The 15,699-nt window shown below is 39.5% G+C and overlaps 1 protein-coding gene across 4 annotated transcripts in view; it reads right to left on the bottom strand.

Annotated features, from left to right (window-relative positions):
• Positions 1-15,699, bottom strand: part of PCSK5 (proprotein convertase subtilisin/kexin type 5) — a 456,302-nt gene that overhangs the window by 217,670 nt on the left and 222,933 nt on the right. For all 4 annotated transcript variants that reach the window (XR_013443967.1, XM_078062229.1, XM_036103195.2 and 1 more), the window contains exon 10: positions 14,980-15,083. Coding sequence is in view for 3 of the 4 variants with exons in the window: in XM_078062229.1 (XP_077918355.1) it covers positions 14,980-15,083 (104 nt within the window). In the remaining variant the exon portion in view is untranslated. The remainder of the gene's footprint in view (positions 1-14,979; positions 15,084-15,699) is intronic.

The raw sequence follows: 15,699 nt of genomic DNA, 5'->3' as shown, positions 1-15,699 counted from the left end.
TAAGTTGTTTTGTAAAAGATGACTGACAGATCCTGTTTCCGAAGTTTTGAATTTGCAATGACATAGGGGAAGCCCTGCGCAGAGATTCTAGATTGGTAAAGGATGAAGACAACGTTGACGATGTAGAACTGAAAATCACTAATAAGGAGGTGATACTTGTAACTGAAAGAAAGGCAGAGACGTGTGTGGGGGGGAAGCTGAGGAATTAAGAAGCTGTAGGGGGGGGAGAGTGTGCGCATCCCCTCCAGAACTCTTCAAGCCACAGACCTCGGGGAATGGCTAAGGTGAAAGAAGGGAGACAGGCATCATTAAAGTGTCAGAGAACAAGGGCTCTAGGTTTGCATTACGAAAGGCAAGGCAAGGAAAGCGATCTGGACTGGGTAGATCAAAAGCAGGAAATCTCACAGAAACAAGAGACTTTTGATTTGGCAAACAGGAGATGGTTGAAAGTCTCACAGAGTAATTTCACTTCAAAGGTGGAAGTGAATTACAGAGGGGCTCAACAGTGAGGAAGTGGAAGCAGCTAATTCAGACTATTTGCTGGGAATTTGTAGTTGTATAAGGGAGGACCGAAGGAAGGCAGTAGGATAATGGAAAAGGTTTTTTGTTTTTGTTTTTCTTCCAAGATGGTGGGGGCAGGGGAGGGGGGATACAAAGTTTGAAGACAGAGGGTTATAGTCCAATTGACAGAAAAGAGATTGAGTGTAGCTGGGTGCAAGGGGCCAAGTGACTGACAACAGATATGATGGTTTACATATGTTTTTTAATTTAAATTTTAATTATTTTTTTTTTAAGGGATAAGATGTTTAGAGGGCACTTTTCAAATTTGGGATTCCCTATCCAAACTCTGGAAAAAGAAATGATTTGAAACTTTATGTTTTCATTTCTTCTAAGGATGGTACTTGACTGGCCCCACTTAAATGCACAGGAAAAGGTGATTCATTACACGCAGCGGAGGACTAGGGTCAGTGGTTCTGGACTTGTGTGAGCATCAGAATTACCCAGAGGACTCGTCAAAGCACATGCTGCTGGGTCCCACTGATTAGTGGTTTTAAAGTCAGGTCCAATATAAAGAATTTCTGCAACTCAACACCAAACAATCCCAAACAATCCCATTAAAAAATGAACAGAGGACCTGAATAGACATTTTTTTCCAAAGAAGACATACAGATGGCCAAGAGACACATGGAAAGACGCTTAACATCACTCATCATCGGGGAAATGCAAAAACAAAACCACAATGAGATCACCTTACACCTGTCAGATTGGCTAAAATAAAAAAAACACAAGGAACAATAAGTGTTGGCAAGGATGTGGAGAAAAAGGAACCCTCGTGCACTACTGGTGGGAATGCAAGCTGGCGCAGCTACTGTGGAAAACACTGTGGAGGTTCCTACAGAAATTAAAAAAACAGAACTACCCCATGATCCAGTAATTCCACTACTGTGTGTTTACCCAAAGAAAGGAAAAACACTAATTTGAAAAAATATGTGCATCCATATGTTTACTGCAGCATTGTTTACAATAACCTAATTACGGAAGCAACCCAAGTGTCCACAGATAGATGACTGGCTAAGGAAGATGTGGGGTGGGTGTGTACACACACACACACACACACACACACACACACACACACAGGAATATTACATAGCCATAAAAAGGGTGACGTCTTGCCATTTGGGACAACGTGCCAAGTGAAATAAATCAGACTGAGAAAGACAAACACCATACGGTTTCACTCATATGTGGAATCTAAAAAAACAAATGTATGAACAAACGAAAAGTGGAATCAGACCTATAAATACAGAGAACAAACCGATGGTTGCCAGAGGGAGGAGGGATGAAGGGGAGTGGGAGCTACAGCCTTCCAGTGATGGAATGAGTAAGTCACAGGAAGAAAGGGCGCAGCACTGGGAACATGCTCAGTGATATTGTAATTGCTTATGATGACAGATAGACTCGTGAGCACAGCATAATGTATAGAGAAGTTGAATCACTATGCTGGGTATCTGAAACGAATGTAACATTCTGTGTCAACTCTACTTAAATAAAATTTTTCTTAAAAAAAAAAAAAACACCGAAGAAATTAAGGCCCAGAATTTGCATTTCTAGTCAGTTCCCAGGTAATGTTGAGGTGGTTGGTCCAGGGACCCCACGGTGAGAGCCACTTCCTGAGGGCATTGGGGCTGGCATCTCTCTTGGAACCCCAGCTAACAAAGCCTGGTTAATTAGGCTAGCATCTCCAACATGTGGTCTGAGTCTCTGGAGGCAGGATTCCTCAATACCCTTCCCCTCATGCGAGCGGCACAAGAAATGAAAGCCGGCTCTATAGTAGATTGTGCTAATGTCTTTTCATATGGATTACCACACACATTTTGGCTTCCCTTATAGAGGTGTTTTAGGAAGATAAGTTCTCTTAATTAACCTATAGATATCCCTCACTCATTGAGCACAGGTTGGTCTAGATATTTTCTTCCGTGGATGCACATAACTCAAGGAGTTAAAGTTTATTCATTCCTGGCCAGAATCTGGGTTTGACTGACTTGAGATACAGTATCAAGCTCAGAAACAATGTTGAAAAAGAGTCAATGCTCTAAAAGTTCTATTTAATGCATTTAAATCTATTTTATCTAATCTTACTGGCTCCATAGTCAAAGTACATTTAATGTAGCGAGCACGCTTCCCAAGATAAGATGCCCAGAAGAAAGTTTATATGGGAGGTAAAAATACTATCTTACATATGCATTTTATTACGTATTAACTAATGAAATCTTTACAACAGTCCTATTGGCAAGATAGTATTATTCACATTTTACAGCTAAAAAATAAGCCTCATAAACATTAGAAGAACTTGCCCAAAGTCACACAGACTCAATCACAAGTGTTCAGAATCTCTTTGCATCATGTATATATCTGTCAATTACTGTTGTCTATAAGACACACGGTATTTCTTGCAACTCATTTCTCAAATCAAGCATCATCCTCAGAATAACGAGATGGCAAAGGGGGTGGAGACATTTCAAAAATTTATCTATCTATCTATTACAGATGAACACAGGAACATTTTTATCCTCATTGCCTTTTGCAAGTCAGCTGCATAAAAAGTGCTCTCTTCTTCAAAGCTCATTAAAAGATCCTGGGCAGAAAAAGATATATGTGGGGCTTGGAAGGAAAGTTAACATCTGGCCCCCATAACCCTTTCCCCTGTTCTTGCTGAGGATGACCTTCTTCAGTCATTTCTATCAGGGATTTTCTCTGAGTGTGAAGATACTATTAACATGGAAAAGATCCTTTATTTTCTATTCAAGCCTAGACCATTTTTTTTTTTTTTTATTAGAGCTAGCCAGGCACGTCTAGGTGGCAGAATGGCACTGCGTAGCAAAGAACGACTTCCCATTTTTTAACATCCAGCAGTGATCACAACACCCTTCTTCTCTGGCTCTTGCACGATGACTCTGGAAACATCAGGGTGTACCATGTCTTCTGGTATAATACCATAAAACGGAGCCTGTTGAAGCCATTACCGGGATGTGTGATAGAAGTTTAATTCCTTTGAAATGCCTAAGGCTAGCAAGATGTGAACATGTGTAAAGAGTCTGAATTGAGATTTTAAGGGGAAAAAAAAGTCTGGATCTATTTATTTCACAGAAGACGTATCCAGATGGATTCTGCAAAGCAATCACCTGGCACGTAACCATACCTTGCTGCGTGCACTGGCCTTAGGAAGTTAGCGAGGGCAGGAATCATTTTGGGGATTTCTTTCTGAGTCTTTGGGTCTGGTTTATATTGCAGGGTCTGGCACCAACATAAAGATCTCTCTAGAGGAAAAAAGAAGGATGGGCTACACCATCTTTACTCAAATCGTACTTTAAAAACAGTCATCAGAAGGCCATTTTTTCCTCTTATTTACTTGGGCTCCCTTATGGATCCGGAACTGGTTTTCACAGGTGGTGCAGCACCCATTTACCACCAACTTAATGTGGTCATGGGAAGTTGGATTTGGAGCAGAGAATGGGTCATGCCATCCATACTGCGAATACTGGTGTCAGCATCCAAGCTGATATGTACAAGTTCCTATCAGTTTCTCCTGTGCACCTCATTCACGTAGTTCCTTTCACATTTAAAACTATTTCACAGATGGTAGACAAGATGGTCCGTGAGGAGCACCTTCACATGACAGCTTGATGATAAGCTTTGAAGAAAGCCTTCATCACTGCTTTATGTCTGTGCCCCATATGTCAATATTCAGAAGGATGCTTCACCCCAAATATGAATCTTCTACTGGCCCCAGATGAGGTGATTATACGTTTGAATTCATGAAGCATCAATCATTTTTGGTCACAAAGTTGAGAGAAGGTAAAAAGACTATGAAAAGAATAATAGATTTGTACTTAGCACTCACACTCACTTAAAATTCTAAGATTCTACTTCGAACTTTGTCTAGACACTGGAAGACTCTATTTGACTCCAGTAACACTGAGCTAGTTTGCTAATGGAGGTTCTGTGAATGTCAAGGTTGAAGCAACAGCTGAAGGTTAAAATGAACAAAACCATCTCTGGATAGGTATCTTTTAAAAGGTATTCATGCCTTCAACAATTCCGAGAGGAATTACAGCAGAATTCTGTGCAACACGGCTGGCCATGTGGGATCTCCATGAACTAGAGAAAGGTAGCTCTTTTTCTAGGTAGACACTGTCCCCCTCTGGGGCACACAGATTGTTGAGTAGATCACAGGCTGGATTTCCATCTCTACCCAACCCCTCAGTTTGGTTCCCTAGTGCAGTTAATAACCTGTGAAACCAACGATGGCAGCCCAATCAGACAATCCCAGATATTTCTTGCATTTTTATCTATCCGCCCTGATTCCTTAGCCAAATGTGGCTGGAATTCAACAGGGAATTCTGAGGTGCACAATATCAAATTCTAGAACAAAGCTGAACACATATCTTCTGCCTTGGCTTGGGGGATACTTCTGAGGAAACAACATGAAAAGAAGCAAATGATTTCCAGACAAAACCACCTCTCACAGTACATTAAGAAAGTATATAGTAGTAGCCTCTGGTGGGTTCAAATAAGCAATGCAGTTTCTTAGGATCATAGACAATTCCAAGTTTGCTTCATGGCAAAGAAAAAAATATTCACGGAAAGCTTAAGAAAGAGAAAAAGTCATTTATAAACGGTCAATGTTTCTGTCACATAACCTGCAGCCATCTTAGAGCAACTCAAGGGGCTAGCCCAGAATTACGTTGCTTGCTTGCCTTAAATTTCTGCAAAGTCACATGGCAAATACAAAGACTATAATTGCATGTGAAAAACAATTCAAATATTGAAAGTTAAGTGGCTTTCTGAAGGTCACGGCAAACGAGGATGACCAGCGAAAGGACTCTGGTCAAACAGAATGTGTGAGGCCTTCTTGAAGCACAATTTCTGGCCTGACATTTTTCAAGGAGCCATCTTGTCCTCACACCTTTTGCCCTGGGTTTATTAAAGAGTCATTTCAAAAAGCATTTCTTCCCCCTCTTTAAAAAAAAAAAAAAGAATTTAGCAAAGATGATTATATATCTCAACTCTAGAACTCTCCTCATTTAGAAGGAAGGCAAGAGATGATAAAAAAAATTTCACTGAATGTCTCAGCCTTTAAGGTCAGGAATATACAATTGCATACTAAAATAATATAAAATGATCGCCATAAGAGAATTCGCATCCATTTTAGCAAGTCAGTTTCTTACCTACATGTCATTTTGTAGGATATACCATAGGACCAATGCATTTACACCATCAGTTTAAGAAAATAAAACTCTTTCTGACATCAAGACAAGCAACTAGAATCAACTTGCTTCAACGTCATTACTACTACCAACTTACTTTCTCAAATCACCCTCGTGGCTCCAAGACATTTTTCAAATGAAATGAGAACTTGTAACTGTGGGATTCAAGTAGCTTTGCTGTCAATTTCCTTTCAGTTACTTTCCTCATCACACCACACCCGCCCTTTTTACCCATTGGACCCTCTTCCTTTTCCCTAAATGTTGCTCTCCTGATGGAGATCTCATCCAGCTTTAATCCCCAATCCTCTGAGAAATGCAAACAAACAAAATAACACATCTGGGTAAACTGAGCAGCCACCCTAGAACCTATTTCAGACTAGCTTCTGTTCCCTATGGTAAGTCAAGTTCTCCAACGTCTTCCACCATCTTACTATAGTTATTTATGACTCTGATCGAGTTTATATATGTGACATTAATACAATTCATTAATGATCAGCAGATTATGCTTTTTCCTCAATACATTCAAGACCATTTATTGAAATGCATGTAGTCTTAGAGAAAAACAGAGCACACAAACAAGGAAGTTAACCCTTTAGCCAGAATCATTGACTAAAATCACTGACAAATGAAAACTAAAAAGATGTGTTACAAGAGAATCGGTGTGTTACAAGAAATAGGTGAATATAAAGTAGGGAGTCTAGTATTTGAAAGTGGGAGGGGAGCTCATTGCATCTCTAAGCTACCCACAGCATTTCAATGGCTACAGCTTGACGCACGTCCACACATATCTATACTCAGTTTTCATTGTACAAAAATCTTAACAGAATATTAACTGTTTATTTATTCAATATTAAATGTGAGAATGATGTGTGACCTGCAGATGGCAATTTTACCTGCGTGCAAACCACGAATGAAGAACTGTGCCAAATTCTGCCTATAATACTGTATAATACTTCCCTTTGGCACACATACCAGCTCTGATGACCTCTTCCCTTTTCCTTGACCAAATCTTTGTCTAAGTTGCCTGCCTTTTCTGATGCTCTACACATCTGGTTAGCCATTTGGGTAGCTCCTCCCTCCTTAGGGTCCCTGTTTAAATTAGGCTTTTTCTGACTGTCTCACGTTTACAAAACTGTGTCTGTCCACACCCCAGGCTTGAACGTGAATACTCACACCAGCTCAACTGAACCCCGGATTGGAAACAACAAAGTCATCCATGAAAATGTGAACAAGTAATTAAACTGTGGTATATTCCCACCATGGAATATCACTTAGCAATAAAAAGGAATGAACTCCTTATATACCTAATGATTTAGAGGAACTTCAAAAATATTATCCAGAGGGGAAGAAGCACTTCTGAATAATTCTACGTATATAAAAGTCTACAAAAGACAACATCATCTCTAGTGACAGAAAGGATATCAGCTGCATCGGGTAGGATGGGGGGAGGGGGAGGGGATGAGAAAAGTGCATGAAAGACCTTTCTGGGGTGATGGAAATGTTCTATCCTTGATTGTAGTGATGGTTACATGGGTGTTATACATTTGTACACTTAAAATGGGGTGTGGTTTTCTTTTAAGATTTATTTATTTGAAAGAGAGAGAGAGACCAGAGCGAGCGAGAGAGAACATAAGTGGAGGGGAGGGGCAGAGGGAGAGGGAGAAGCAGACTCTTCGCTGAGCAAGGAGCCCGAGGTGGGGCTCCATCTCAGAACCCCGGGATCATGACCTGAGCCGAAGGCACATGCTTAACCAACTGTTTTAGGTGCCCTAAAACAGTGCTTTTTATCATATGTAAACTTACTCCAATAATGTGGATTAAGAATGTACACAGATGGCCAGATATACTATTTATTTGTCTGTCTAGCTAAGAATCGGTCCCAGGCTGTTTGACTTTGGAGCCCAGGTTCTGAAGCACTCTGTTGAGTGAGTTTGTTTTGTTTTAAATAAACACAAAACTCCAAATAAGAAAATGACTGTTGAATTTTAAAAGCTTTTGTAAGAGAATGTGTCTGTGGGCGTATATGTATTCTGATAAGATGGTCTTGGCTTAAATCCTCTTTGGGTATCTTATTTTGTAACTGGATTCAGAATCCAATTATTAGCGCTTCACAGAAATCCATTTCATTACTTTTTAGTCACAACACACTTTTGGCCTGAAAATAGCACTGGCCCTGCTTGATCGCCCTTTGTAATCACCAGGTTTAGGACTTGATGATTTTTATCTTTGCCTAAAATATCAATTGTAACCACAAAATATCAAGATTTGCTGCCATTAATAGCCAAACTCATATGCTGAAGGAAGACTTTTAAAAATACCTGGGGAACTCCAGCCTCATTAGAATTAGTGAAATTGATTTTCATCAGGTGATTACACAAAAGGAGACATCAACTCCCTCTGAAGTGTACACGCTTTTGCATATTGTTAAAAAATAATATTTTATGCTCACAGCTTGCATAATGTATATTAATGACTCAAGAGTCAGTAGGACATTGATAGCTATAATCTGTTCAGATTTCTATCACTAGTTCCTATGTTGAAGCAATTAATTACAACTGTTAAGATTTAGTAGGTTGAAGCCAAGGTGACATTTAAACATTAAAACTAATTTGCAAAATAGAATTTAAGTATAGCTGTGTTTGATATATGATTATACTATAGTCATATTGATCTGCGATTATGGGATAAAAATTATATGATATATTAGTGATGATTTTATTACAAAGTCCTGAATTCATTTTTTCTCTCGCCCCACTCAAGGTAATTTAATTAATTCCAATCCCAACAAAGCATTCTAATTCAAGCATAGTTCTATATTTGTATCCTCATTTCAAGGAACAGGAAGCTGTGACATACGAAAATATACATTTAAGACTCTTTTTTTAAAAGAGGACTCTTTTTATGTTTGGTGTTTTCCACTTTCAAAGCACTTTTCATTCAACTCAGCCTTCTCATTATGTTTGGTATGAGTTACCCACATTCTAAAAAACCAAGATACAAAAACTTTAATTGGCTTCCTCAAAGGCCACAGAAAATATCAGTAACAGACTGTCTACTAGAATTTAAAGGTTCTTAAGATTATGGCAAAGCCACAAAACTACTCCGCACATAATTCCCTTCATTAACTAATTATATCTGGTAGAGGCATAATAGTCACTTAGAGCAACCATCATTTTAATTCCATTTTGAAGATGGATTTTAAGTGTGAAACCGCATGCATTTAAAACTTATGCACTTAGGGATGAGAAAGCAAAACACAAGTGAACAAAACACCCCCCCAAAATCTAACAAACCTAATGCTACCTTTCAAAGATCAACATGGAGAGAACATTTTTCATTGGTAGAAGGCATTCTTAAACCTCACATATTTAGGAAGTATGAGTGGAACACTCTGATGGGACAAGTGGATATATTGGAAAAGGACTCTAGATTATGCAGCGATCAAGCGGTTTGCTGTCAGGAGTTCCGTATTACTGTTCTCAGGTAGATACTTAGGTCAATCATCCACCAGACAAATGGATAAAGATAAAATCCTGAAATTATGTGATTCACATCCTTTTTTGGTAAATGAGCAAGAAGATAAGCTCATGTATTCAATGGTCAGTAAATAGGAAAGGAAAGGTTTTAAGTTAATGCATATTAAATGAAATTGAGTTCACAGAGTACAATAGTATAAAACATGGAATCTTGAAAGAAAATCAGGTGGCATTTCCAATGAGCACATTTTATTCGATAGAATCAAATGTATTTACTCCCCCTTTTTCTTTGCATTAGAAGAACTCAATGACTTATTTCTACAGATTGGACAGGGACTGGAATCAAGCAGCTGATTCTAATACCACCCCTGACACTGGCCAGGTGAATAACATTTCACTTTGACCTTTCTTCAAAAACATAATGTGCAGATTACCAATTATGTAGCTTTAATCATCACTACCAACATCACATCAGCATGCTAAGTGGCAAAGATGAACTATTATTTGTGCAGTGCAATAATAACATAAAATATAGCTTTACCCTTTCAAACGGTAATACATCAGATATCACTTCACACACTCAAAAAAGAACACATTTCAAAACCTTCAGTTTCAATTCAACACATGGCATGCTTAATGGTTTCAGCACTGCTAATTCTTTTTAATAAGTGTTACAGACTGAAAGCAAGACAGGTAGGTATTAAAAATATATTGGAACATCTTAAAATTACCAGCCTTACCAGTGGAAATAAAATGATGGCAATTAAAGGTAATAAAGGTTATTAAAAGTTAGGGCCTTGGAGGCTAAGAAGTCATGTTAGACTGTCAATTGTTTTCCCATGGTGGGAAATCAGTTAGAAATTAAAAAAAAAAAGTCTAGTAGTTTAGTGATGGTCAAAGAAAGAGTCAGTGGGGATGGGGAGGTTTCAGCAACATGCTGGTAGAAAAAGAGAGACTTACATAGTCTGGGAGGGCAGTGAAATGGAAGGCGTGGTAACCTCGCTCACTTAGTTGTCATTTTTGATTTTCAATGACATATTTTTCATTCTTTCGCCTAGTAAAGATGACAGAAGGTCCTAATTTATTATCTGATGTCTATTCCTGTTCCTAAATTTAAGAGAGTTTAACTGTATACAGTCATATAATCCAAATACAGACACTTTGAAAAAAACTAGAGCACCGATGTTGCATGCATTCAATTGTACTTCTAAGTGCATCCACAAACCACAGGTATGAACTGGGGGGTGGTGGGGTGGAGGGAGGCGGGGGGGGGGGGTAGGATCAGCCTGCAGGGCACAGCCCAGACAACTGGGAGGGGGATGGGGGCGGTGGATTTGCAGGTTCCACAGATTAAAGCAGAACAGAGGGGATCATCACAAAGAGCTAAGTGCTTCCTGAAATGATAGGAGCCATGGATTCTAGAAGAATGTGGAATGAAAGTCCTCAGCATGGTGGGGTTGGTCCATGTATCCTCTATGCACAAACAGAGCTGGTCAAAATATCCGTAACACGCCCCAAAAGATAGTCACTACATCAGATGCCTTTTCCTGCTGAGGTTAGGCTGCATTTGCCATGACCAGGGAAATTTGCATTGACACATTTTATAAACATGACCTGGCAGATCGTTTGGGCTTGGCGGGAGGGAAGAAAAGTGCAGTGTAAGTTTCTGTTTCTGTACATAAATCATACCGTGGCCAGATCAGAGTAGGCAAATGCCATGGGGCCACCCTGACATTTCCTTTCGCTTCCCCTTTCTGGGTGCACTTCATGGGTTGGGCTGGTGTGCTGAAGGTGCTCAGCAAGTATTTGTAAATAAATAAATGAAGAGACTGCATAAATTAAGTTCTGTGAAGAAAACCACTCAAATGGCAAAAAGCCCTTGCTTGTTCTACAGCCGATTTGTGCATTTCAAGGAGCATGGACGGGGTATTAAAAAGCATAGAAAAGAAAAAAAAAACAACTAGAGAAGACTATTCATAAGAGGGAAGGGAAGGCATCAAAGGAGAAGGAAATAACACTGGGAAAAAACCCAAATAAATGATTTAATGCCAAAGTCATCTGCCGGCATTGCAAATGCTGATCGGTAGCAAAATACGGGAATTCGGATTTCAGTTTTCTAGTGGCAAATATCACATCTGTTCATCTGGCCTCATACAAATACTTTCCTATCCTCATGAATAACCTCAAGGAGATTCTTTGATAAATGCATGATATTTATTCCATTTATTTTTAAAGAAACTTATCTCTGGAGAAAGTTTAAAGTCAAAATGTGTATGAAATTTAGCCAAAATTATTCAATACACAATGAACCATCCAAATATTGTTTAGTCAGTTTCCATACGTATGTACTCATTGGACTATGTTTACTCTGAAAAACAGATCTTCTGCAAAAGACCTTTTAACTATACCAGAAGAGATTATTATTATTATTATTATTTACGAAGCAGAGAGAATAATCTTAGTTCAATTAAAATTGTTAAATATTGAGGTATCATTAGCATAAAAATATTGATAAGTAGCTTCCAGCTTTGGGGCTCCCTTCACCGTGAACTAATCTAACTATCCGATCGTTTATAGCCATGTTACTATAATGAGAGCACAGAAAAAGAGGAGGAAACTCTGTGCACCCAGCTCATCAGCATGCAACTCCAGGGTAATCCCTTCCTTGGAGAAAACACACGAGTCAGCAGAGAGCCACATTCCTTGGTTTTTCAAGGCTAACCTCCTCGCCTGAATGAGAGCCTGCCTGTGCCATCAACAGGAAGTCAGCAGCTGCTGCTGGAGGGACTCGCTTGCATTTTCCAGGTCCGTAACACATGTGGATTAGAATGCATGGAGTCCTCCTTGCGGAGAGGCCCCCACCGGTCTAGCTGCTAGATCATCTGGTTCTACTCTCTGCCTGAGCTGCAGTACATATGGTTCTGTCTGAAGAAATGTAAGGACAGTGCATGCAGAAATGTCAGGACTTGGCAGGGTCTGGTGAGAAACTGTTCTTCAGGGTGTTGGCTTCTCTGAAATTATCAGTGATGACTATCAAGCGTATCGATGACAAGACCCCCATACTGAATTGGTTGCTACTTTCAGCTGCTTCTGCTTTACCTGATGAGAGAAGGAAATGCTCATGTTGATATTGACATCGCCAGTGCGGAAGTGCACCTACCCAGCAATCTGTGAAACTCTTCTCAGGTTTTCTTGTTTGTTTGTTTGTTTTTTTAAACACTCTTCAAACAACTTAAATTGCTCAACATTAAGGGCACAAAGGCAAGCCCCGGGGAACCCAGATGCGTTGGGATTCCTTTCAGGCACACACCTCACTCTGCATTAGGACAGAGAGCAGCCACGACCAGGATCATGGGCTCCCGTTCGCAGGCAGGCAACTTCTGGCTTCTCCCGTCTAAGGAGAAGTGTGTGGCCCTGTGTTCCTGCCAAGCGAGGCCTGCAAAAGCTGGCTGACCTAATTTAAAATACGAGCTCTCGCTGAGCTCTCGTTGCATGAAGCCCTTCCAAGCATTAGCTATTTTTGTTTGTTTGTTCAGTTCTTATTTCATAAAAAGTCACCCATCTTTGCTCTACCCCAGTGACCTGCATCCTCTCCTTTCCCAAAGCACGTGGCTTCTCCTGAGAGCCTCTGCCTTAATCACTTTTATTTGTGGGACACCAGGGAGGGGATGGTAACGCTTAGGGTAGGGAAGAATATAGCTCTTTAAAAAATTATTCTTATTATGATCATGTTTAGATGAAATATGGGGCTTGCCATCAACAAAATTACAAAACAATTCCACTGGGAGTCCAGACTGTTCAGGGTAATTCATCTATGAAAAAGCGAACTTTAATTGTTACTCTTGGCAGCAAGCTAAGAGAAGAGTGAAATATTATACTAAATATTGCCACGTGCAAGAGTAAAATGCTCTTTCCTCCTTGCCAGAGCACTGCATAGCCCCCTTCAGACTCAGGTTGGGATCTGGGGAGTTAGTCTAAATCCTCTGTTTCCCCCCTCTCCAAAACCAACAGAGGTTTTCAAAAGAGTTGCGTTTTTTATTAGAACCATTTGCTCTTTTTAACTTGCCAAAAAGGAATAAGTAAAACTAAGACTTTTATTTGGGTTAAAGTTGATTCCTCAGCTTCATGGAGGTCAATGTACTTAGTCTGTGAACCTTCTGCTAAAAAGTTCACTGCAGCACACTGAACCAGCCAAGGTTATGTTTTGGTCCCTTCTTCCCCCTCCCCAGACCCACCTCCCAGCCTCATGGATTTAGACAATAAGAGCTGAGAGGGTGCGGAGGCTAAATCAAAATGAAACATACCTATGGCAAAGTACATCCTGTGTTTTCTCCAACAACTGAAATTTCACATATTTTTGATGCCACGCGTAACAACTGCAATTTTGGGATCCAGTGTCTTGATTTGGGCTTCAGACAATGCGATCCCAAAAAGAATTTACAACTCTTTAGATTAAAAGCTCATTGAACACTGCCGCATTATATAGTCTAAGAGTAAGGAGAGGGGTCTCAGAATACTCAAAAGCAGAGGGATATTCTTCTTTTTCTAAACATGGAGTGAAGTCTTCAGTGAAGATGCTAACCAAAGAAATACTTTATATGACACTGGTTATCTGGTATCTTTGGCTAAGCATGAGACTATAATTGCAAGTAATTTAAAAAATTACATTTTACATTTCCAGGATGGATATTTGCATACACTGGGTATAGTTCACTAAAGATATATTAAAATCATATTTAAGAAATCATACGTAGATAGTATTATTCAGCTTCTAAAATGTTTAAGATGGGGAAGTTAGGGCCCAAAATACTTAAATGACTTGCCCAGAATGATTCGATATGTTACCAAAGATCTGGGGACCAGAACCTCAGTTATTAAGTCGCTATCCCCTGTGGTACGGGATACTTGTTTTCATCCATAGGGATATATAATGATACCAACATTATTTGGGAGTAAATTTAAGTCTGCAGATATGACCAAGAGTAATCTTTGCTGTAACAATATTAGTGGATTAAAATTTAAGTCATGTGAAACTTTAGGACATCTGCCTTATATAAGTACTTTCTTTTTATTATAACATATGTTATGGATGATGATAAACAAACTGCCCACCATTAGTAAGACACTTTGAGGGAACTAGAATCCTCAGCCATGGGAAAAACAGTCAGCACTTATGATATGATGTGCATAATTGTATAAAGACTGTATGTTTTAAAGCTTCAGAAGCACTTTTCATTCATATAAAGTAATGTCTTAGAGTTAGCGGTTTGTGGAATTTTAATAAAAAACAAAAACAAAAACAAAAACAAAAACAAAGCAAGCATGGCCTAGGAACTAACAGTGAACAAAATATACCAGTCATTACTGAAATGGAAGTAATCACTATAGAAGATGAGGACGTTCTACACACATTGTGACAAACACCACTCAGATAACCAATGACAGCAATCACAAACTAATGAGAAGCCCCATAGGTCGACTATACTTGGAAGTTGGTTGTCTTTTAAGAAATTGACCTATGATGTGGGAAGCCAAAGAAATCTGCCTTTTATGTGCTGTTTGAATTTAAAAAAAAAAAAATCAATCTGCGTTTCAGTTACTCAAAGAGCCAGCTCTCCGTGTGTCAGCACACAATTTCAAGTGTCTTTGGAGGGATTCTACTTCCGGCTCTCCATTTAAAATGGGGGAAAAATAAAAATATTTTGCCTGTGACAGAATATGAAAGAAGTTCTCACCCTTAAAACCAGCAGCATTGGTTTTCCAGTCATTAGCGTTCAAATGTCCCGCACGGGAAGTCCTGACAATAACATGCTGCACGTCTCTCCAGGTCAGAAACGGACTGGGGAAAGACAAGGTAAGAATCATTGTACCAAAAAAAAAAAAAAGACTGGGGAAGCAGAGAGTCACAAGCAAATTAAAAAAGCAAAAGCAAAATGGCAAAGTACTAAAAACAAAGGGTCAGTGATTTGGGTTTAGGGGTGAACAGAAGCCAAATGCCGCTCTGGTTCTTTCTCAACATGGAGAAGTGACGTTAGTCTGAGGGAGGCAGAAAATGTAACCTTGAATTTCGGAAATCATGTGGGATTAGTCGGCTGTCACTCAGTTTTTTAAAAGGGTGAGGATTTCCAGTTTCCTCAACAAAATGGCTCCCAATTCTGGCCTGGTCGTCCTTTGTGTAAAAGCTTGCATCAACATCTGAAAATTACTATCACCTAAAGTCAAAACCAAAGTCTTCTGGAATACTCCTTGTCCAGCTGTATCACCAGGTAGTTGATTTGTAATTTAACAAAGAACTTATTAGTATTCTGCGTGTATGTATGGGATATAGAAAAAACCTCAACTGAACCGAGTCCCCAGGTGTCAATGCTCTCAAAGAAAGAGAATTCGGTACAGAGCTCAAAGCTGGGCTCCAAGACACAGCTATGGGAGTACCCTTAATCTGCAATAAGTAGTTA

Source organism: Halichoerus grypus, chromosome 14, assembly GCF_964656455.1.
Source record: "Halichoerus grypus chromosome 14, mHalGry1.hap1.1, whole genome shotgun sequence".
In the NCBI taxonomy this organism is placed as follows: Eukaryota; Metazoa; Chordata; class Mammalia; order Carnivora; family Phocidae; genus Halichoerus; species Halichoerus grypus.
This window is presented reverse-complemented; position numbering and strand designations above follow the sequence as displayed.